Source organism: Amblyraja radiata, chromosome 43 (assembly GCF_010909765.2).
Source record: "Amblyraja radiata isolate CabotCenter1 chromosome 43, sAmbRad1.1.pri, whole genome shotgun sequence".
Classification (NCBI taxonomy): Eukaryota; Metazoa; Chordata; class Chondrichthyes; order Rajiformes; family Rajidae; genus Amblyraja; species Amblyraja radiata.
The window spans coordinates 6,734,613-6,758,829 of NC_045998.1; the positions used below are offsets into that span (position 1 = coordinate 6,734,613).

The 24,217-nt window shown below is 44.8% G+C and overlaps 4 protein-coding genes across 4 annotated transcripts; all 4 read left to right on the plus strand.

The window, feature by feature from the left end:
- Window positions 1–12,061: 12,061 nt before the first annotated feature.
- Window positions 12,062–12,489, plus strand: LOC116968084 (late histone H2B.L4-like). The gene has a single exon (XM_033014712.1). It carries the CDS (start codon window positions 12,091–12,093, stop codon window positions 12,466–12,468), a length of 378 nt encoding a protein of 125 aa, XP_032870603.1. The 5' UTR covers window positions 12,062–12,090; the 3' UTR covers window positions 12,469–12,489.
- Window positions 12,490–19,143: 6,654 nt separating this feature from the next.
- LOC116968010 (histone H1-like) lies at window positions 19,144–19,867 on the plus strand. Its single transcript, XM_033014644.1, has one exon. The coding sequence runs from the start codon at window positions 19,193–19,195 to the stop codon at window positions 19,865–19,867; it is 675 nt and encodes a 224-aa protein (XP_032870535.1). The 5' UTR covers window positions 19,144–19,192.
- Window positions 19,868–20,573: 706 nt separating this feature from the next.
- Window positions 20,574–20,920, plus strand: LOC116968093 (histone H4). The gene has a single exon (XM_033014722.1). The coding sequence runs from the start codon at window positions 20,581–20,583 to the stop codon at window positions 20,890–20,892; it is 312 nt and encodes a 103-aa protein (XP_032870613.1). The 5' UTR covers window positions 20,574–20,580; the 3' UTR covers window positions 20,893–20,920.
- An 815-nt stretch (window positions 20,921–21,735) lies between these two features.
- Window positions 21,736–22,389, plus strand: LOC116968082 (histone H3). Its single transcript, XM_033014710.1, has one exon. The coding sequence runs from the start codon at window positions 21,784–21,786 to the stop codon at window positions 22,192–22,194; it is 411 nt and encodes a 136-aa protein (XP_032870601.1). The 5' UTR covers window positions 21,736–21,783; the 3' UTR covers window positions 22,195–22,389.
- Window positions 22,390–24,217: the final 1,828 nt, after the last annotated feature.

Sequence of the window (24,217 nt, forward strand, 5' to 3'; positions counted from 1 at the left end):
TACTGCAGACAGTGAAGAAAGCAAATGGCATGTTGTCCTTCATAACAAGAGGACTTGAGTATAGGAGCAAAGAGGTCCTTCTGCAGTTGTACAGGGCCCTAGTGAGACCACACCTGGTGTACTGTGTGCAGTATTTGTCTCCAAACTTGAGGAAAGACATTCTTGCTATTGAGGGAGTGCAGCGTGGGTTCAAAAGCTTATTTCCCGGGATGGCGGGACTGTCATATGTTGATAGAATGGAGTGGCTGGTCTTGTATACTCTGGAATTTAGAAGGGTGAGATGGGACCTTATTGAAACATATAAGGTTATTAAAGGTTTGGACACGCTAGAGGCAGGAAACATGTTCCCAATGTTGGGAGAGTCCAGAACCAGGGGCCATAGTTTAAGAATAAGTAGCAAGCCATTTAGAACAGAGATGAGGAAAAACTTTTTCACACAGAGAGTTGTGAGTGTGTGGAATTCTCTGCCTCAGAGGGCAGTGGAGGCTGGTTCTTTGGATGTTTTCAAGAGAGTGTTAGATACTCTTAGGGATAGCAGAGTTAAGGGATATGGAGAGAAGGCAGGACCAGGGTACAGATTGTGGATGATCAGCCATGATTACATTGAATGGTGGTGCTAGTTCGAAGGGCCGAATGGCCTACTCCTGCACATATTGTCTATTGGGTTGGGGGAATGGAGCCCTTGTAGACTAATAAAATCATTGATCAGTCCCAGGCTTCAACGACTCTTCTGTGCCTGTTCTCCATGACACAGTTCCCTGATATCTAAAAAATTATTGTTTCTCTTTTCAAATACCTAATGTGGTCTGGTCCCCACAATTCAATGGGATAGAAAACTGCAAAGATTTACCTCCCCTGCACCATGCTGAGGTTGTCCCAGTCTGAACATAAAACAGCAGAGGACCCTTCTGCCCACAATGTCTGTGGCAAACATAATGCCAAATTAAACAGATCTGCACAACCTGCACATGATCTACATTGTGCCATCCTGCATATTTATGTGTCTATCTTAACCATATAATATTTACAGCACGGAAACAGGCCGTATTGGCCCTTCTAGTCCGTGCCGGACACTTATTCTCCCCTAGTCCCATCTACCTGCACACAGACCATAACCATCCATTCCTTTCCCATCCATATACCTATCCAATTTATTTTTAAATGATAAAATCGAACCTGCCTCCACCACTTCCACTGGAAGCTCATTCCACACAGCTACCACTCTCTGAGTAAAGAAGTTCCCCCTCCTACCCTGAACTTCTGTCCCTTAATTCTCAAATCATGTCCTCTTGTTTGAATGTTCCCTACTGTCAATGGAAAAAGCTTATCCATGTCAACTCTGTCTATCCCTCCCATCATTTTAAAGACCTCTATCAAGTCCCCCCTTAACCTTCTGCGCTCCAAAGAATAAAGACCTAACTTGTTCAACTTTTCTCTGTAATTATTTGCTGAAACCCAGGCAACATTCTAGAATCGGAGGAGGGTGTCCCCCACCCATTGGTATGGAGCTTTCACGTTTTTCAGCTTGAAATTGTGCAATACGGTGCATACTGTAGCGGGTCTTTTAACTTACACTTGAATGCAATATATATGCTTTAATTTGGATTAAATTGGATTAGCTATGAATAAGGTTAGACTAAATTACATTCCTAATTACATTCCACAGTAGAGCCAGGCTCTGATCAACACATGCAGCACATGAATGATCTTAGTATATTAATGCATAGAAATCAGATTATAATCAAACACTTGGCCCATAATAATAATAATAATAATAATAAATACTTTATTGATCCCCTCAGGGAAATTCAGATGTCCAGAAGCTCCCAATCAACAAACCCACAGATTCAAAACGAACGCAGACAGAAAATACATAAAATACAATGTGGACACTACCTGAGAGCAATAAATACTTAAAAAGACCAATAATTAACAGTTAAAAATTAATAATTGCAAAATGCACCCCCCTACAGCCTAGCGGTCCGAATTATAAAATCTAATGGCTGCAGGGGTGAAGGATCTCCTGAACCGCTCCGTTCTACAGGGCAGGGAGAGGAGCCGGTTGTTGTTCCGAGTGCTCTTTTGACTCTCCAGAATTATATGGAGGGGATGCCCGGGGTTTTTCAGGATGACCTGCACCTTGTGCCTCATACGCCTCTCAAGCACCTCCATCCCAGAGTCTACTCTCCCCTCCAGCACTGAGCTAGCTCGATTAACCAGTTTGACCAGCTTCTTGTTGTTTTTTGCACTAATGCTGTTGCCCCAGCAGACAACAGCGTAGAAAATAACGCTTGCAACCACTGTGTTGTAAAACATGTGCAGCATATCCTTACACACATTGAAGGATTTGAGCCTTCTGAGGAAAAAGAGTCTGCTCTGGCCTTTTTTGTAGAGGGAGTCAGAGTTGACAGACCAGTCCAGTTTGTTGTCAAGGTGCACTCCAAGGTATTTATATGTCTGCACCACCTCAATGATGACCAACCTGGGTTTCACTGCACACCTGGTACAACTACTGACCCTGACTCCAGTTGCATACCTTCTCTGATTCCTGACCCTGAGTCCAGCATTACACCTGGTCATAGCTTTGACTGCCCACCTAGTACTATTTCAGACCTTGACATTGGATGCACACTTGGCCTTGCTCCTAGCCCCTCTGCTCTGACAATTTATCTGGCCCACACATAAAGCCCCATATCAGACCCCCTGGACTTAAACTATTATGTTCAAGTCCACAGGTGCTTATCTAATGCGGTAATCTTTTATGGGGCACTTCACAGACCAAATTATGTATAACAAAATTTGCTACATCCATTGGCTTCCTTGTTATCTAATTATTTTATCAAATGTCATCAATTGGTTGAACACAATTTCTCATCCATAAAATTATACTCACTCAGCTGTATAAGTATTCTGTTACCATTTCTTTCATTTTCCTAACAAACTGTCCTGAAGTCATTTTCACCCCCAATATGTTCAATATTTTGCTGTCTTCCTCTCAGCTGGGACTTTTTCGAAATGTAAAGTCCAATAATTATATATTTAAGCAATATTATTCTATTAAATGTGATCTAGAGAGTACATCATATTTTCTGTGGCATTCATAACACAACAATGATAAAAAAAATCTTTGTTTTGATTGCACCTACCAACGTGCATACATTATTATATTACAGTTAATATGTACTGATGGCAAATTTTTATTCTAATGCTCCCCATTCCCAATTACTTTTACATTGAAGTGATTGAGATCCAAGTGAAGTCCCTCCCTCCTACACCACAGGGCTCACGTGGGCCATCTTCCAGTTCATCTGGGGGTCAAGTATAGACCGGGTGTGACGGGCCGCAATGCACAAGTCTGCAGACAAGGGGGGTAAATGTATGCCCAACGTCGCCCTCACCTAATGGCCACCTTCGTGTGTGGCTGCATCAGGCGGAGCATAGAGACAAGGCACGTGGGGATCAAGTTTCACTACCTGCTGAGGTTCTACCTGTCCCCGGTGTTGCGAAGGATGGGCCTGGCGCAGATGCCACGCAATGTGTCAGTCAGCTGGACATTGCCGTCCCATCTGTCGTTTGTGGAAAGGTTCATCCAGACACACACCTTTGATCACAAGTCCATCGAGCAGTGGTCAGCACGGAACGTCCTGCAGGCACTGCAGGGAAATGACTCCATGGATCCTGTGGCGTGGTTCCCAGAGCAGACTGCCCAGCTTGTCTGGCAAAATGCCTCATCGCCACAACTCACCAACAAGCACCAAGACCTGGCTTGGCTGGCGGTGAGGGGAGCCCTCCTAGTCAGATCCTTCCTGCACCGTCGGATCCTCACTACCAGTGCACGGTGCCCTCGGTACGGCTGCTATGGAGCGGAGACCATAGATTAAGAAGGTTCAATGGTTGGGTATTAATGGTGGAGTAGCAAGATGGATTCAACAGTGGCTGAATGGGAGATGCCAGAGAGTAATGGTGGATGGTTGTTTGTCAGGTTGGAGGCCAGTGACGAGTGGGGTGCCACAGGGATCTGTGTTGGGTCCACTGTTGTTTGTCATGTACATCAATGATCTGGACGATGGTGTGGTAAATTGGATTAGTAAGTATGCAGATGATACTAAGATAGGTGGGGTTGCGGGTAATGAAGAAGAGTTTCAAAGTCTACAGAGAGATTTATGCCAGTTGGAAGAGTGGGCTGAAAGATGGCAGATGGAGTTTAATGCTGATAAGTGTGAGGTGCTACATCTTGGCAGGACAAATCAAAATAGGACGTACATGGTAAATGGTAGGGAATTGAAGAATGTAGGTGAACAGAGGGATCTGGGAATAACTGTGCACAGTTCCATGAAAGTGGAATCTCATGTAGATAGGGTGGTAAAGAAAGCTTTTGGTGTGCTGGCCTTTATAAATCAGAGCATTGAGTATAGAAGTTGGGATGTAATGTTAAAATTGTACAAGGCATTGGTGAGGCCAATTCTGGAGTATGGTGTACAATTTTGGTCGCCTAATTATAGGAAGGATGTCAACAAAATAGAGAGTACAGAGGAGATTTACTAGAATGTTGCCTGGGTTTCAGCAACTAAGTTACAGAGAAAGGTTGAACAAGTTAGGGCTTTATTCTTTGGAGCGCAGAAGGTTAAGGGGGGACTTGATAGAGGTTTTTAAAATGATGAGAGGGATAGACAGAGTTGACGTGGAAAAGCTTTTCCCACTGAGAGTAGGGAAGATTCAAACAAGGGGACATGACTTGAGAATTAAGGGACTGAAGTTTAGGGGTAACATGAGGGGGAACTTCTTTACGCAGAGAGTGGTAGCTGTGTGGAATGAGCTTCCAGTGAAGGTGGTGGAGGCAGGTTCGTTTTTATCATTTAAAAATAAATTGGATAGTTATATGGATGGGAAAGGAATGGAGGGTTATGGTCTGAGCGCAGGTATATGGGACTAGGGGAGACTATGTGTTCGGCACGGACTAGAGGGGTCGAGATGGCCTGTTTCCGTGCTGTAATTGTTATATGGTTATATGGTTATATGGAGACGGTTGCCCACCGCTTTGCATAGTGTGGACGCTTTATCCCGAACAGCTCCGTCACAAAGGACTCTGTGATTTACGGACTGTTCCCAGGGACACATTCAGAGACTGACATTGAGTGCTGCTGGAACGTCATCAACTCGGTGAAAGATGCTCTTTGGTCTGCCTGAGCATTGTTCACCACCCAGCAGAGCGAGATGTCCATCAGGGAATGTTGCCGACTGGCCCGCTGCAGACTGCAGGAGTACGTGCTGAGGGACGTACTGAAGCTCGGTGTAGCCAACGCCAAGGCTTGGTGGGGGAGGACCACCGTCTAGGGTCCTTCTGCTGCAGGACATGGAGGGCAGGGTGTGGTGGAGACGCCCCTCAAAATAAGGGAAGGTATCCCTCGCCAGGGGGGCACATGAGTGGAAAGGGTGGGGGACAGATTCGTAAACTATGAGCAATGTATGTAGACTGTATTGAATAATTTGTATAATCCCAGAAAATGTCGGATGAAATTTTCGCATGTATTATATATATTTATTACCTGAATAAAGTCTATTTTGAAATGTAAAAAAAATGATTGACAGCAGCGGTTCCGCCGAACTCCGCCTCCCCGTCCTGTCACTTGTTACCGGACACGGGGCAGTGGGCGCGCTCTGTGGTTGGTGGAAGCGAAGCACTGTGATTGGTTACTTCAAGGTCCAATCAAAGGTTTGATTAACACCAACCAATGACAACGTTCGCTTTCCCCAATCCCTCATTAGCATAGGGCGGTGGTGCAGCCTATTTAGTCCGCGCTCGGGTTGTGTTCCCTACATTGCATTGCTCCAATGAGCAGACAACAGAGCGAGAGTTTGGCTGTCGATTGAGTGCAGCTGCAGGGAGGGACCGCGCCGGTCCGGAGGTTGGGAGAGAGAGAGAGGAGACACTGAGTAGTAATAGTAGGGAGATATTGTATTGGGGTATCGGCCGACGGCCTGTATAGGTCCGGTAAACGGTGCTCTGCAATATTCCCTGCTGTTACAAAATGACAGGAGAGAGTGGGTCTAGTGGTATGGAGGCCAGTGGAGGAGAGGATAATGAAGGAAATGTTGAGAAGGAGTGGGAAACCGTGGGAACACGGGGTAGTCCCAGGAAGAGCAGCCGTAAAAGAAGGAAAAGCAATATTGGTGGACAAGGAACCAGAAAAGGAAATTTCGTTAAATGTAGTGGTGAGGTTTGAAGGAGAAGGAGGAGTAAAGAAGATAGAGCCAATGAAGCTGACAAAAATAATCAGAGCCCAGGTTGGGGAAGTAAAGTATGCAAGAGTGCTGGAAGATGGAAACATGCTAATAGTGTGCAACAGTGAGGCTCAAGTTGAAAAGGCAATGAAAATGAACAAGATTGACAAAATCAAAATAATCAAAGTAGTGAGAGTGGGAGAACGGAGGAGGGCATGGTGTAAAGGGGTTATCTATGGAATCCCTCTCAAAGTCAATATCAGTGAACTGGTTCAGGAACTCAGAAAGAGATGTGAATTAATTATGAATGCCAAAAGAATGACCAAAGGAGCAAAGAAAGAGGAAACTGAGTCAGTCCTGGTCGAATTCAAGACAGAATCCCTTCCAAAAGTGGTCCATTTTGGATTCATGCGATATAGTGTAAGAGAGTACATACCCAAACCAATGAGGCGCTTCAAATGTCAGAAATTTGGGCATATAGCTAAAATGTGCAAGGGGGCGAGGAAATGCGCAAGGTGTAGTGGGGACCATGAATATGGTCAGTGTGGAGAGGGGGTCAGACCAAAGTGCTGTAATTGTGGAGGAGAGCATAGTGTGGCTTACTGGGGCTGTGAGGTGATGAAACGTGAAGCTGAAGTACAAAACATAAGAGTGAAGGAAAAGGTATCCTATGCAGAGGCAGCAAAAAGGGCTGACCCTACAAAACAGATGAATGAAAGAAGGATCAGGAGGGAGCAAGATATGGGCATAATGGAGACAATAAAAGAAAAAGAAAAGAGTATATGGAAAGAAAAGAAAAACCTGGTTATATTTATAGCAGGAGTAATAAATGCGACAGCAGAAGTAAAATCCAAAACAGAAAGGATCCAAATCATTGTAAAGGCTGCAGTCCACCACTTGGGCATGGCAGGATTGAAGTGGGAGGAAATACATGATGGTCTCAGTATCCAGGCGAGCCAAGAGTCAACATGTGTGGGTTAATAATATTAATGTTAATCCTACAATGGAATGCAAGAAGCTTGTTAGCCAATGGGCAAGACTTTAAGCAATTCATAGACAGTAGGAAGGAAAAACCAGATGTCGTATGTATCCAGGAAACCTGGTTGAAACCAAGTTTAGATTTTGTTCTATATGATTATGTTGCAGTGAGATGTGATAGGGGAAATGGGGGAGGAGGGGGTTGTGCCACTTTCATTAAAAAAGGGATACCATACAAGGTATTAGGAATTGGGCAGGAACAGGAATATGTGGTAATAGAAGTGTGGTCTGAGAGGAGGAAAATAGTGTTAATAAATTACTATAATCCATGTAAGCGATTAGAGGTCAATAAGTTACAGGAAGTAGAAGGCCAGAGCAAATCTAATGTTATTTGGTGTGGGGACTTTAACGCACATAATACATTATGGGGCAGTGGAAAGTCAGATAATAATGGACAGGTAATTGAGGAATTATTAAATGATGGTAATCTAGTATGTCTAAATGATGGAAAGAAGACCAGGGTAGATGTTAGGACAGGGAATGAGTCTGTGTTGGACCTTACAGTTGTTTCTAATAGGATTGCTGCTAAATGTAACTGGGAAGTATATGAAAAGGGTACCATAGGAAGTGATCATCATCCTGTGCTATGCAAAATAAATATGACTTTAACTATGAGTAAAGAAAACAGAAGTGGACGATGGGTGTTTGGAAAGGCTAATTGGGAGAAATTTAAGGAGGAAAGTGATAGATATGTAAAACCGATACAAGAAGAGACAGATATAGAAAACTTTGAGAATAAATTGTCAGAAGGTATCAAAAGAGCAGCATTAGTTTCCATACCTAAAAATAAAGGAAGATCAAAAAGGAAAGCTGTGCCATGGTGGGACAATAAATGTAAAGAGGCAGTGGTGAATAGAAACAGAGCATTCAGATTATTAAAAAGAACTCATAACTGCCAACACATGATTAATTACAAACAGGCTCAGGCAATTGTAAGGAGGACTATAAGACAAACAAAAAGAGCATATTGGAGGAAGTATTGTGATTCAATTGGAAACACAACACAGGTAGGGGAGATATGGGGGATGATTAAAAAAATGGAAGGTGATAAAAGGGAGTGGAGTTATCCTATCCTAACAAATGGAGATCAAACTGTAGTCTCAAATAAAGACAAAGCAGAACTAATGGTTAACACTTTTAGTAGGGTTCACAGCTCCCACAACTTATCAGATGAAGGAAGAAGAGGTAGGGAAAGAACAAGCGAGGAAAATGTTGAGGCCTTACAAAGGAAAGGTATCACAGAGGACAAGCACAATATTCCATTTAATTTGGGGGAGCTAAAGAGAGCTCTGGCCAAGTGTAAGAACTCAGCCCCAGGGAAGGATGATATTTGCTACATAATGATAAAGCATCTAAGTGAGGAGGGACTCCAAAAGATACTTGCACGATATAACAAGGTGTGGGAAGAAGGGCGAATACCGGAGAGGTGGAAGGAAGCAATCATTGTGCCTATTAGGAAACCAGGGAAAGATGCAAGTAATCCAGTAAATTATAGACCTATAGCTTTAACAGCACACATGTGTAAACTGATGGAAAGAATGGTAAATGAAAGATTAATGCATCTAATGGAAGAAAACGGTATAGTGGCTAATTATCAGAGTGGCTTTAGAAAAGGGAGAGGTACTAATGATCCAGTTCTGTGCTTGGAAGATGATATAAGGAAAGCACAAGTTAAAAAAGAATCTGTAGTTACCATATTTTTTGATGTAGAGAAGGCTTATGATATGTTGTGGAGAGAAGGCCTTCTAATAAAGCTGCATTTAATGGGAGTAGGAGGAAATATTTTTAACTGGATAATGGATTTTCTTAACGGTAGAAGTATCCAAGTTAAAATAGGGTCAGACATCTCTAGTAAATGTGTAGTCGAGAACGGAACTCCCCAAGGAAGTGCGATAAGCCCGATCCTATTCTCAATCATGATTAATGATATATTTGCAAACATTCAACCAGAGATGGGGCGATCGCTCTTTGCAGATGATGGCAGGCTATGGAGAAAGGGGAAGAATATAGATTTTATCGTGGGTGAAATGCAGCAAGGGATAGCCCAGGTGGAAGAGTGGGGAGTGAAATGGGGTTTTAAATTCTCTATAGAGAAGACAAAGACAATGGTTTTCACAAGGAAGGAAATTAAAGAGGATGTCCAGTTAAAACTATACGGCAACAATTTGGAAAGAGTAAAAGATTTCCGTTTCCTGGGAGTCCATTTTGACTCCAGATTAACATGGAGGGTCCACATTACAAAAATAATTGGAAAATGCAAAAAAGCCATCAATGTAATGAGATGCTTAGCAGGTTTAGAGTGGGGAGCAGATATATTATCTCTTGAACATATCTATGTAGGATCTGTATAGGGTGATTTCACGAAAGGTCACTGGAGCGTAAATCCCCACTCACGTGACCGAAAATTTTAACTGGGGGACAAGCGTCACTTCCGGTACATGTTAGTGGATGGGAAAACACGCACTTTCACACCCGTTAAAAACATCGAACACGGACAGTTTTTGAGCTGCAATTAAGTGAGCCAGTCGGCGCGACCGTGAGGAACAGCTACCTAAATTTACAGTCCAAACAAAAGATAGAAACTAAGGTAAATACAAGAGGGAGCTGAAGGTGTAAAAAAGGCGGAAGTTGATTGCCGACATTTTTCGTGGAGATTTAAAGATCCAAAATATCGGGAATTATCGCGTTTGCTCGCTGCATTTCATCAAAAGTGGCATTATTGGCTTTGTTATCTTTATTCATTTGTTAGATGAAAAGGATTAAAAGTTAGAAATCCGTCAGTAAAATTGCAAAATCGCCCATGGTTCTCGGGTGGGTTTTAACATGCAGAATGAAAACGCTTCTGAAGCTCCATTTACCATTTAAATAATCGTAAACTCTCAATGCGTTTGGAAATCAATTTTACTGAGATGCAAGCTTACGATTATTTAAATGGTAAATGGAGCTTCAGAAGCGTTTTCATTTTGCATGTTAAAACCCACCCGAGAACCATGGGCGATTTTGCAATTTTACTGACGGATTTCTAACTTTTAATCCTTTTCATCTAACAAATGAATAAAGATAACAAAGCCAATAATGCCACTTTTGATGAAATGCAGCGAGCAAACGCGATAATTCCCGATATTTTGGATCTTTAAATCTCCACGAAAAATGTCGGCAATCAACTTCCGCCGTTTTTACACCTTCAGCTCCCTCTTGTATTTACCTTAGTTTCCATCATTTTTTTGGACTGTAAATTTAGGTAGCTGTTCCTCACGGTCACGCCGACTGGCTCACTTAATTGCAGCTCAAAAACTGGCCGTTTTCGATGTTTTTAACGGGTGTGAAAGTGCGTGTTTTCCCATCCACTAACATGTACCGGAAGTGACGCTTGTCCCCCAGTTAAAATTTTCGGTCACGTGAGTGGGGATTTACGCTCCAGTGACCTTTCGTGAAATCACCCTATAGGAGGTGTGCGGACGTCACCTGTATGTGCACTACAGGTGGAAACTGGGGAGATGCCGTTGAGACTGTGCCGCAGACAACTAATGGCTAATTACTGGCTAAGCCTTAAGGGTCATGGAGAGAACCACCCAACAAAACAGGTAGTACAGGAGTGCTGGGAGAGAGGGGTGGCTCAGTCTGGAAGCTTCGGCTGGGTTGGAGGAGGTGTGGCAAGGGACATGGAAGTAGAGGACAAAGAGTTCTGCCCTGCAGTATTGTGGCCATCTGTCCCAATATGGTTACTGAACATCCCAAAAGTTGATCTGGAGATATGGGAGGCAAAAAGGAGGAAAAAAAATTCGGACTTAAAAACAGAATACCATAACCATATATATAATAGATACAGGGAACACCTCTTAATTTTCACAGATGGATCAAAGGACCCAGTAGCTGAAACAACAGGGGCAGCTGTGGTAGTGCAAGGGATGAATGTTGAGATTTGCAAAAGAACAAATAACTATTTGGCAGTGTATACAGTGGAACTGTACGCTATTTTGATGGCAGTTCAGTGGATTGAACAGGTGCAACCATGCATAGTATTAATATGTAGCGACTCATTGTCTGCAATCCAGAGTATTGGGTCTGGTGCATCCCATAGGTGGCCTGACCTAGTGTATGAAATTCTACTACTATTAAGCCAAGTAACAAGGAAGGGCAGTGACGTGACTTTGTTGTGGGTCCCAGCACACATTGGTGTGCTAGGAAATGAAAAAGTGGATAAATTAGCAAAAGAGGCCGTTAAAAAAGAGAACATAGAGGTAAAACTACAATTATCCAAATCTGAAGGAAAACACATTGTGTGGAAGAAAATAAATCAGGAATGGCAACAATACTGGGAACAGGAGACAAAGGGGAGACACCTCTATTCGCTACAAAATAGAGTGGGCATTACAGCAAGAAGAGGGGGGAACAGGAGAGAACAGGTAGTATTAGCAAGATTGAGGATAGGACACACTCACCTGAACAGCACATTAAAAATGTTGGGAAAACACCCTACTGGGCTGTGTGAGGAATGCCATCAGCCGGAAACAGTTCAGCATGCTCTAGTTGCATGTAGAAGATATGAAACAGAAAGAAGAGTTTTGATCAGTGAAATGAAGACAATTGGAATGACAGATATATCAGAAAAGAACATTCTAGAGGATGGAAGGGAAGGAAAAGGAGTAAAGGTGTTGTTTAATTTCTTGAGGGCCTCTGGCCTTATAAAAAGGATATACATGAGGACTGTGGAGTGAAGCCAGAAGGTGGCAGCAATGCAACATTGTGGATGCCGGCTACCGTAAAACTCCAAAGAAGAAGAAGCAGAAGAAGTTCCCTACATTTGTGTGTCCAAAGCCGACAGACGAAATGCCTGACGCACCGAAAGTGAAAGTGGCCAAGAAGGGCGCCAAGAAAGCCGTGTCCAAACCTGCAGGCAAGGCGGGTAAGAAGCGCAGGAGGTCGAGGAAGGAGAGTTACGGCATCTACATCTACAAAGTGATGAAGCAGGTTCACCCCGACACCGGCATCTCCTCCAAGGCCATGAGCATCATGAACTCGTTCGTCAACGATATTTTCGAGCGCATCGCGGGTGAGGCTTCCCGCTTGGCTCATTACAACAAGCGGTCGACCATCAGCTCCCGGGAGATCCAGACCGCCGTGCGCCTGCTGCTGCCCGGGGAGCTGGCCAAGCACGCCGTGTCGGAAGGGACAAAGGCGGTGACCAAGTATACCAGTTCGAAGTAAACATTCTCAATCCTGATGAACCGAAAATCCAAAGGCTCTTTTAAGAGCCAACCACAATATAATTGAAAGAGTTGCAGCATTATTTCGACATCGAATTGCTGCAAAATTGTATGGGGACTTTTGGAAAAACAGGTGCAATATGTTGTGTTTATGTTTATCAAACTGCGGCCGGATTGTTTCCTGAATGCCGCTTTTACTGAGATCACAACAGGTTCAGTCACAGAACCACTTGACGCCGTAATCTCGCATCCGTCCGCACTTTATGAACTCACTCGACCATAATTTAACGCTGTGTTATTTACACAGAAACCCACCCCTGGTATAATCCGTGAGACGCATTTGCTCCGTTCGCTTACCGGTTAATGGAGATGTAAGACTAAATTCCCAGAATCTCTCTTGTCTATTGTAAATGGACCGGGAACAAGTGACGGGGGAAATGGGGTACGCAAGATCTGAGTTTATAATGTATTTGTTTTTGGAGATTATTGGGAAATACATTTTTGGCGGACTTTTTCAAACTCTTGGGGTCCGACGGTTGGTTTCCGCGCTTCTCTTGTTGCCGCCTGTTCACTGGTGTACGACTACACTCTGATTGGGCTGTTCCTCTCACCAGAGATTCATCCGGGAAGTACAAGGAGGAGGGGTGGTGATTTCTCTATTTCTAGTAAAATATCTGGTGAGAAATGACAGAGGAAAATGGTAAGGGGTCCTGTTTAGACGGAGCTCTTCGTGCGCAGATAAATAGTAGTTCCTCTGCGGGATTTAGACTAAAACGGACATACGGAGATTCGACTGTGGTAGATACACAGAACGGTTGTAATTAGCGGAAATATCCCACTCCTGCCGGTATTCAGCTCTTCCGGTCACTGTAGGTGGTTATGAAAAGAGCCTTTAGGTCATTAAAATAATATTTCGCCAAGTTACTTGCCCTTACTGTTCGCGCTGGTCTCTTGGGCGGCAGCACCGTCCTTCCCATCAGACTGAATCTGTGGAATTCTCTGCCAGTGGAGGCCAATTCACTGTATGTTTCCGAGATAGTTACATTTCGGTCTTAATGCTAAATAAATCAAAGGATATGGGGGGAAAAGCAGGAATGGGGTACTGATTTAAATGATCAGCCATGATCATGTTGAATGGCGATGCTGGGTTGAAGGGCCAAATGGCCTACTCCTGCACCTATTTTTCATATTTTCTATGTTTTTCTAAGGTGGCTAAATCCCTGAGGCCTGACCAGGTGTATCCCAAGACATTGTGGGAAGCCAGGGTAAAATTGCAGTGGATCTGGGAGATATACTTGCATCATTGTTAGGCACAGGTCATGTATTGGGGAAGTTGCTGCGGGGGATTTTGAGAAAGAGGGTCTACCAGCATTTAGGACTGAATAGAGTGGGGAGGGGAGAAAACTGGAACAGGATAAGGCCTGTTGCGTGATAGGTAGATACAGGTGGGTATGGTTGGTGGGCAGATGGTTTCACTATTGGTATATTTAAAAATAAGAAAAGGTGATTGCTAAGGACAGAGGATGTGCGGATTGTGATAGAGGTTGTGATGAGCGAGGGAGAAAAAGAAGGGTTGGGTTTGGAAATTCACTGATGAATTCAATGTACCATCAGGTTGTAGGCTGCCCAAGCAGAATTTAAAGTACTGTTCCTCCAGTTTGTGTGTGGCCTCACTCTGGCAATAGAGGAGGCCTAGCACAGAAAGGTCAATATGGGAATTGGAGGGGGAGTTAAAACGGTTAGCCACTGGGAACTCCAGGCCTTGGTGGATTGAGCGCAAATCTTCAGTGAAACGGTCACCGAGTCTAAAACTGGCCTCGCCATACAGGAAGCCACAGCAGGAAAACCAAATACAACAGAGGTGGTTAAAGGAGGTGCACATGAATCTTTGTCTCATGTTAAGGACAGCTGAGATCCTTGGGTAAATGTGAGGGAAGAGTTCTAGGCACAGGTGTTACATCTCCTGCGGTTGCAGAGGAAAGTAGCTGGGAAAGGGGTGTTTTTGGTGGGAAGCGATGACTGAAACAAGGAGTTGCTGAGGGAGTGGTCTGTTGAAGGAAGAACGGGATGAAGATGGGAAGCTGTGACCGGTGGTGGGATCAAGGTGACGGTAGCGGAAATGTCAGAGGATGATGTGTTGTATGTAGAGGCTGGTGGGGTGAAAGATAAAAATCAGGGGATCTCTGTTCTATCTGGGGGCAGGGAAGTGAGTGCATAACTGAAGGACACAAAGGATATAGCGGCAGGATGTAAGGATGTGTACAGATAACATTGGAAGTCAGTAGGTTTGCAGTAGATGCCAATCTATTGCCTGTCCCCTTTGAGGGAGACAGAGAGATCAAGAAGGCGGAGAGGTGTCAGAGGTATGCCATGTGAAAGAGGGCAGGGTAGAATTAATGGTAAAGTTAATGGAATCAATGTTTTCTGCACAGGTGCAAAGGACTGTCCTGATGCAGTCATCGATGCAGTAGGGAAGCATTTGGGGCATGGTGCCAGTGCACATTTGGAACAAGAATTGTTTGACATAGCCAACTAAAAGGCGGAATTATTGAGGGGAGGACAGCTTCTGCCAGGCAGACAAGGTTTTCAACATAATTGTATAAGAGGTAAGAGTGTTGTAAAAACAAGCCTGAAGGCTTTGTGTCTCAATGCAAGGAGCATTTGTAATATGGTGGATGAGTTGAATGTGCAGATAGTTATTAATCACTATGATATACTGTAGTTGGGATCACCGAGACATGGCTCCAGGGTGACCAAGGCTGGGAGCTGAACATCCAAGGATATTCAATATTCAGGAGAGATAGACAGAAAGGTAATTGAGGTGGGGTAGCATTGCTGGTTAGAGAGGAGATTCACGCAATAGAAAGGAAGGACATTAGCTTGGAGGATGTGGAATCGATATGGGTAGAGCTGCGAAACACTAAGGGGCAGAAAACGTTATTGGGAGTTATGTACAGGCCTACCTAACAGTAGTAGTGGAGTTGGGGATAGCATCAAACAGGAAATTAGAAATGCGTGCAACAAAGGTAAAACAGTTATAATTGGTGACTTCAATCTACATATAGATTGGGTGAATCAAATTGGCAGGCGTGCTGAGGAAGAGGATTTCTTGGAATATATGCGGGATAGATTTCTAAACCAACATGTAGAGGAACCAACGAGAGAGCAGGCTATTCTAGACTGGGTATTGAGTAATGAGGAAGGGTTAGTTAGCAGTCTTGTTGTGTGTGGCCCCTTGGGCAAGAGTGACCATAATATGGTTGAATTCTTCATTAGGATGGAGAGTGACATAATTAATTCAGAAACAAGGGTACTGAACGTAAAGAAAGGTAACTTTGAGGGTATGAGATGTGAATTGGCCAAGACAGACTTGGCAATTGATTCTAAAAGGGTTGACGGTGGATATGTAATGGAAGGCATTTAAAGACTGCATGGATGAACTACAACAATTGTTCATCCCAGTTTGGCAAAAGAATAAATCAGGGAAGGTAGAGCATCTGTGGATAACAATGGAAATCAGGGATAGTAACAAAACAAAAGATGAAGCATACAAATTAGCCAGATTAAGCAGCCTACCAGAGGACTGGGAGAAATTCAGAATCCAGCAGAGGAGGACAAAGGGCTTAATTAGGAAAGGGAAAATAGATTATGAAAGAAAACTGGCAGGGAACATAAAAACTAACTGCAAAAGTTTTTTATAGATATGTGAAGAGAAAAAGAATAGTTAAAACAAATGTACGTCCTTTGCAGTCAGAAACAGGTGAATTGATCATGGGGGACCAGGACATTGCAGACCAGTTGAATAACTACTTTGGTTCTATCTTCACTAAGGAAGATATAAATAATCTGCCGGAAATAGCAGGGGACCGGGGGTCAAATGAGATGGAGGAACTGAGTGAAATCCAGGTTAGCCGGGAAGTGGTGTTGGTAAATTGAATGGATTAAAGGCCGATAAATCCCCAGGGCCAGATAGGCTGCATCCTAGAGTACTTAAGGAAGTGGCCCCTGAAATAGTGGATGCATTACTGATAATTTTTCCAAACTCTTTAGATTCTGGAGTAGTTCCTGAGGGTAGCTAATGTAACCCCACTTTTTAAAAAGGGAGGGAGAGAGAAAACAGGGAATTACAGTCCAATTAGTCTAACATTGGTAGTAGGGAAGTTATTAATGATGGGATAGCAGCACATTTGGAAAGTGGTCAAATTATTGGACAAAGTCAGCATGGATTTATGAAAGGTAAATCATGTCTGACGAATCTTATAGAATTTTTCGAGGATGTAACTAGTAGAGTGGATAAGGGAGAACCAGTGGATGTGTTATATCAGGACTTTCAGAAGGCTTTTGACAAGGTCCCACATAAGAGATTAGTATACAAACTTAAAGCACACGGTATTGGGGGTTCTGTATTGATGTGGATAGATAACTGGCTGGCAGACAGGAAGCAAAGAGTAGGAGTAAATGGGTCCTTTTCAAAATGGCTGGCAGTGACTAGTGGGGTACCGCATGGCTCAGTGCTGTGATCCCAGCTATTTACAATATGTATTAATGATTTGGACGAGGGAATTGAATGCAACATCTCCAAGTTTGCGGATGACACAACGCTGGGGGGCAGTGTTAGCTGTGAGGAGGATGCTAGGAGATTGCAAGGAGACTTGGATAGGCTGGGTGAGTGGGCAAATGCATGGCAGATGCAGTTTAATGTGGATAAATGTGAGGTTATCCACTTTGGTGGCAAAAACAGGAAAGTAGACTATTATCTGAATGGTGGCCGATTAGGAAAAGGGGAGATGCAACGAGACTTGGGTGTCATGGTACACCAGTCATTGAAAGTAGGAATGTAGGTGCAGCAGGCAGTGAAGAAAGCGAATGGTATGTTAGCATTCATAGCAAAAGTATTTGAGTATAGGAGCAGGGAGTTTCTACTGCAGTTGCACAGGGTCTTGGTGAGACGACACCTGGAGTATTGCGTACAGTTTTGGTCTCCTAATCTGAGGAAAGACATTCTTGCCGTAGAGGATTTGAGTATAGGAGCAGGGAGGTTCTACTGCAGTTGTACAGGGTCTTGGTGAGACCACACCTGGAGTATTGCGTACAGTTTTGGTCTCCTAATCTGAGGAAAGACATTCTTGCCATAGAGGGAGTACAGAGAAGGTTCACCAGACTGATTCCTGGGATGTCAGGACTTTCAAATGAGGAAAGACTGGATGGACTCGGCTTGTACTCGCTAGAATTTAGCAGGTCGAGGGGGGATTTATAGAAACTTACAAAATTCTTAAGGGGTTGGACAGGCTAGATGAACAGCAAATTCCCCTATACAAGACCTAAACCACCGCAGGTTCGATACTTGTCTCTACCTGGCCGAGCCCTTCAGCCTCATGCAAGCAGACACACACCAAAAGGTCACACAGTCCCAAGCGCCCCTCCAGAAGATCGACACGATCTAAAATGAGGCTACCTTTTATAAGTTCATGAACCTTAAGAGGCCGAACTACATAGGGGTGGTCTCTTTACAGTCCAATCAATCATATTATTTACATGAATATATTTTTGACAGTTCTGCCAACCAATTACAGTATATCTAAAACAATGTTTCTTGCAGAAGTGTTTTATCATTTGATGTTTTATTACTATAAATGTTTAGTGTTTACTGAGACATTCGTAACTGTCACTGTATGTCATGTTTTTACTTGTGGGCGGAGCACCAAAGCAAATTCCTTGTATGTCAATACTTGGCCAATAAACTTACTTAGACCACTGAATAATATCCCTAGAACTCAAAACAATTTTGCTCGGGCTTAACACTTTGGCCAATCAACAAACAGCAGGGTAACTGTCTTGCAACATTATTTACATATCTTTTGCAGCAATCCAATCAAACTCATGCATTTACAATACGTTGGAGGTCCTCTGCAAGAATCCCATACATATTGACAATTGAAGAGATACTTATACATGTCTTATCGGAAACATTGATCTGGGACCTAAACTTCCTGGCACCAGCCAGCAGCTTGTGGGTTCTTATACTGAAATACAGACTTGGCCAAAAAGGCCCTGTAATGCATGTATCCTCTGCTAAATGTTGGTTCTATTCTGCCTTTATTTTGGCCAGGATTTACACATGGATGCTGTCTGAGTGGTTCAGTTATTCCAGTACATGATGTCTATTTTTGCAAACGAGCATCTGCAGTTCCTCGTTTCTATAGGGGCCCGCGATTTAGACTGATGTCACTGTGTTTGTGGGTGCCATCACATCGCCGGTTTTCCCAGCCCCCCTGGTGGAAAATGAAAATGTTTCCCTGTCACAAGATCGTCCGGCCAGTGATCTCAATCCTGAGGTGCAAAAGAATCGTAACGTGTTAGTTAGTTTTAACATTTCAGTCGAAAAGCGACGAGTATGTCAGCGATCGGGGCAGAGAACACGAATAGCACAGCAATGAAACCAGTTCAAATGAAAAATGCTGCATTTAATTCGGTTCAAACGTTCTCTAAAGCAAACCTTCCGGCCTCAAGGACGGACAAGGGGCGGTTTGGGACACAAAGGTGTCCGATTTTCATGAGAATCTGAGACTTTTTGAGGAGAGAGAAACACAGTGGCGCCTGGAGCTGACAACAGGATGTTTCCGCCCCGTCCGCTCTCTGCCTTTAAGTTGCTCTGTGCCGCCGCCTCTCGTTTCATTTCTCACCCAGTCCTGACTGTGAGAGATAACTTGTGCAGAGTTGCTGATATGAGCGAGACCGCAGCCGCCGAAGCGGCTCCTCCGCCCGCCCAAACCAAGGCTCCCAAGAAGAAGGCGGCGGCCGCCCGGAAAAAGACCGCCGGTCCCAAGCTGGGGGAACGGATCGACAAGATTGTTGCGGATTGCCAGGAACGGCGAGGAATGTCCCTGGTGGCGGTATCGAAGGGACTGGCCGCCAGCGGTATCGATGTTGAAAAATACCACAAGCTCATCAAGGTGACCATTAAGAGGAAATTGGAAACCGGCTCCCTGGTTCAGACCAAGGGCAAGGGCGCCTCGGGCTCCTTCAAGGCCGCTGCGAAACAAGGCGCTGTGAAAATGGCAAAGAAAGTCAAGAAACCAGCGTCCAAGGTTTCGAAGACCAAAAATCCGATCGCCATAAAAACCCCGTCCAAGAAACCACCGACAACGAAATTGTCCAAGAAACCACCGGCAAAGAAATTGTCCAAGAAAACTGTAAACAAGAAATCTCCCGCCAAGAGAGTTGGGGCCAAGAAACTAACACCTAAGAGACCGGTGGCTATGAAATCAGTGGCCAAGAAGGCGGCGCCCAAGAGCCCCAAGAAGGCCCCAGCAACAAAGGTGAAAGTGGTGAAGACGTCGAGAAAAGCACCGAAGCCGAAACCAGCGCCGAAAGTCCTGAAGAAAACGACAAGAAAATGAATTAAAACGATCAACTTGTAAAGACCTAAACCCAACGGCTCTTCTCAGAGCCACTCACATCTCCCCGGAAAGAGCTGATCCTGAATCAAGGCTTACAGTCCCAGGACGAGTCTCAGTGCCAACGGGAAATAATCCCCATTAAACCTGGGATCCCCGGTGATTCACTGCCCCGTCCCTGGTGTCTGAAATAAACAGTGATTGGGCGCAGTTTACGGCTTCTCTGAAACTGCAGCACTGATGGTGAATTCCCGCTCACAGCCCAAAGTCCAACTAGGTGGATCCCCAGATCAGCCGGTTAATGTTATTGTAAACTGCTGAATTGTGTTGGAGGGGTGATATGGGGAGAGGGAACGAGCTCTGAAGGTGAATGGGAAGGAGACTCATTGATTGTCAATGTATTTGGACAGAAATATTACCGATTTCTCTTTAATGTGGAATCCGTGCCTGTAAAAGTTTGCGGGGCGCTGAGTCTCGGGTGTATTGTCAGCAAACCGTTGGAAATTGGCGGTTGCAGAAAACCGGGGGAGGAGCTGGGGATGAGAGGCAGCTCTCTGCCTCGGTCACTCTGACTCGGTCTCCTCCCCTTCACGCCTCTCTCTCTCTCTCTCTCTCTCTCTCTCTCTCTCTGCGTTTCTCGAGCAGGTCGGGGCGCTGTGTATAAAAGGAGACAGTGGCATTCTTTTATTGTGCAGCGCCTTGAGTGAATAAACATCATGTCTGGCAGAGGGAAAGGAGGCAAAGGACTGGGCAAAGGCGGAGCAAAACGGCATCGCAAAGTACTACGTGATAATATCCAAGGCATCACCAAACCAGCTATCCGCCGCCTGGCTCGGCGTGGCGGTGTCAAGCGAATCTCAGGTCTCATCTACGAGGAGACCCGTGGGGTGCTGAAGGTTTTCTTGGAGAATGTGATCAGGGATGCGGTCACCTACACCGAGCACGCCAAGCGTAAAACGGTCACTGCCATGGATGTGGTGTACGCTCTGAAACGCCAGGGCCGCACTCTCTATGGCTTCGGCGGTTGAAGAATTTTACCCTTTATCCAATCGACAAAACAAAGGCTCTTTTAAGAGCCACCCACATTTCACCGAGGGAGCAGTGACCGCGAGAATGATCACACTATGTATGTACTGAATGAACTTTTAGTTATTGCCCGACCGCTGCATGCATTTGATTGATTCTTGCTTTCAGCGGTTGTGATGAGGAAAGGTGAAGTTAGGCAGATATTCTGAAGGATTAAACTGAGGAGGGGGTTATAGTAGACTATTCTCGCGGCCAAAGATCAGAGAGGCCATCTCCGTTCTCTCCTTTGCCATTTAACGCTTTATAAATCCAGCAACACAAAGGTCGACTCGAAACTTCCCCGGGAAGCAGTGGGTTATCTCGTCACAGGTAGAACTGAATACCGTCAGTTTCCACATCGGGTCTGTAAATTCGCACCGCATATTCAGTTGTTTACGGAGGTGATTTAAATTAATTCGAAATTAAGTTGGTAGGTACAAAATAGTGCTGCATTCACAATTGCAAGGGAGTATTTACCTCGGTTCCCGCTTGCTGTTAAATTGTCGGGCATTTTGAAATTGAACCAGTAACCTAACAGTTTGCCTGCCCTCACTGGTTGTCTGAGCTCCGCCCGCCGCTCACAAATCTCTGTTTTTGGTCACAGATAATATTTTGCCCAAATATCCTATAGCGGATCTTTGATTTTGCCCGTCGGCCTCAAACCTGAAACTGCCGACCAGTTGCTGACTGAGCCGCTGCCAATCGCAGCGCGGGAACGACATGTTTGCATCTGTACTACAGCCAAGCTCACGCGGTGGGCCGGCCCTTCACCAAGGCTTTAAAAGTCGGCTCCAGAGCCGGCTCCGTCATTCCAGTGCCTCTATTTCATGCTGTAATACAAGTGTTGAAGCACAATGGCCCGGACCAAGCAGACAGCGCGCAAATCGACCGGAGGGAAAGCTCCTCGCAAACAACTGGCGACCAAAGCGGCGCGGAAGAGCGCTCCAGCCACGGGCGGAGTGAAGAAGCCTCACCGCTACCGGCCCGGCACCGTGGCTTTGCGGGAGATCCGGCGCTACCAGAAATCCACCGAGCTGCTCATCCGTAAACTGCCCTTCCAGCGCCTGGTGCGTGAGATCGCTCAGGACTTCAAGACAGACCTGCGCTTCCAGAGCTCGGCCGTCATGGCCCTGCAGGAGGCCAGCGAGGCTTACCTGGTGGGGCTCTTTGAGGACACCAACCTGTGCGCCATCCACGCCAAGCGAGTCACCATCATGCCCAAAGACATCCAGCTGGCCCGCCGCATCCGCGGGGAGCGCGCTTAAACTCCGAACCAAGTACAACAAAAGGCTCTTTTAAGAGCCACCAACCCGGCTGTGGAAAGAGCTGTGTCCTCCTGTTCATTGTCCTCTTACATTATGGTCCCGGCCTTTCTTACCAGAATTGGCACCGCAGTCACAGCTGCCGAGCGGAGTCTGACCCCACGGGCTCCAGTGTCCCGGACGGACCCGGTTACCATCTGAATCCCCTTGTGACGCGTTCCCGTCACTTCTAGTAGGATTCCGGCAGTGTAGGCGCTGCTAAGCGTGTTACTGCCCTCCATTGGTCAAAGTTTGGTCAAAGTTTGAACTAAATTCTTACATACTTGCAGGAATTGAAGAACAGCCCTGGATATCAGTTGATGTTTCTCATTGTGTCCAAACAGAGATAAAACAGAAAAAGCCTCAACTCCAAGTCCTGTCAGTCTAACAAACAATAGTTTTCTTTCTACCCTATACTTTTTACATTCTAGGAAAACATGCTTAACTGTCTCATTACTCCCACATTCACACAAGCCAGAAACATGTTTCCCTACAATGTACAAACAGTAATTTAACCCACAGTGTCCCAACCTCAATCTACACAGTTTAACTGAGTCCCTACGGGACAGAGATGTACAGAAACATATTTTCCTAACTTCAGATTGTATAGAAAAGTAGTGTCTACCCTGACTTCCATTTCCCATCCTCTCTTCCATTCTTTTGTTAAGCCCTCTTTAATTATTTCTCTCAGTTCCACTCTCCCCAATGATACATGGATATCTATTTCTCTTCTTAAACTCTCCTTTGCTATGAGGTCCGCCTGCTCATTCCCCCTCACCCCAGCATGCCCGAGAACCCAGCAAAAAGTGATGTTACACGCAAACCCAATTCTAGAAAACACACTCAAGATTTCATTTAGAATGTCAGGACGAGCTTTAGATTTCCCTACTCTTAAAGTTTCAAGAGCAGCTGCAGAATCTGAACAGATAATGACTTCTCTAAAACTCGCTTCCTCAATCCACCTTAGAGCACATTTAATTGCCATTAATTCAGTCGTGAGAACAGCTTCCATCAGAAATGCGCCGGCCAATCTTCAACCCAAGCTGCTCCACATACACTCCAAACCCAGCTCTCCCACTAACTGGATCTTTAGATCCATCTGTAAAAACAATCAAAGTGCTCTCATTGACTGAATTAAGATATTCCACTATTCTTGGAATCACCTCGCGCTTATCTTTTTCCTGAAGAAAAGGAAGCTCAATAAACAGTTCAGGAAGAACCCAATAGGGCACAGGTAGCCTTATTGTATGCTCTAAAATACCCCCTTGTTCCAAACCCAGCTTCCTAGCCCACTGATTTATAATGACAAAAAATGTGTTATATTTGTTACCATCATCAACCTCTTGCAACAAACACCTTGCTGGGAAGGTATCATTACACGCACAAAGTTTAGCCCAGTAATGTAACCCTAGCTTAATACGCCTTAACCATAAGGGCATTTCTCCCATTTCAACAATCAGGGCAGGGACTGCGGAAGTCCTGAAGGCTCCACAGCAAAGCCTCAAAGCCTTTGCCTGCAACACATCTTGCCTAGCCAGAACAGTTTTAGACGCAGACCCATACACAAAACACCCATAGTCAAGAGAAGTTCTGATCATGGCCTGATAAATTAGCAGCATTGTCTCCCTGTTGTCCCCCCACTCACACCCAACCAGGCTTCTCATAACATTCAGAACTTTTTCACACTTCAACACAATTTTACCTACATGCACAGCCCAAGTCATACGCTCTTCAAACCAAACACCCAAAAACTTAAAAACCTTTACCTTCTCCAATAGGTGCTGTCGCCGAGGGAGGACGGACGGAGCCGCGGCTCAAGAGACTAACAGAGACTAACAGAGGTAAAGAGGTTTGCCACGCACTGCAAGGGAGCAGTGGACCAGACAGGAAGAGCGGACGGAATTACCACTAGACAGCCAAACCAGTAGGTAATTTACGGCTGGGGTGAGTACTTTCCCATTTATAGGAGGTAGGATTATATAAATAA

Excerpts from the sequence above, each read along its gene's own strand:
- LOC116968084 (XM_033014712.1), top strand. The coding sequence starts at position 12,091 with ATGCCTGACGCACCGAAAGTGAAAGTGGCCAAGAAGGGCGCCAAGAAA.
- LOC116968010 (XM_033014644.1), top strand. The coding sequence starts at position 19,193 with ATGAGCGAGACCGCAGCCGCCGAAGCGGCTCCTCCGCCCGCCCAAACC.
- LOC116968093 (XM_033014722.1), top strand. The coding sequence starts at position 20,581 with ATGTCTGGCAGAGGGAAAGGAGGCAAAGGACTGGGCAAAGGCGGAGCA.
- LOC116968082 (XM_033014710.1), top strand. The coding sequence starts at position 21,784 with ATGGCCCGGACCAAGCAGACAGCGCGCAAATCGACCGGAGGGAAAGCT.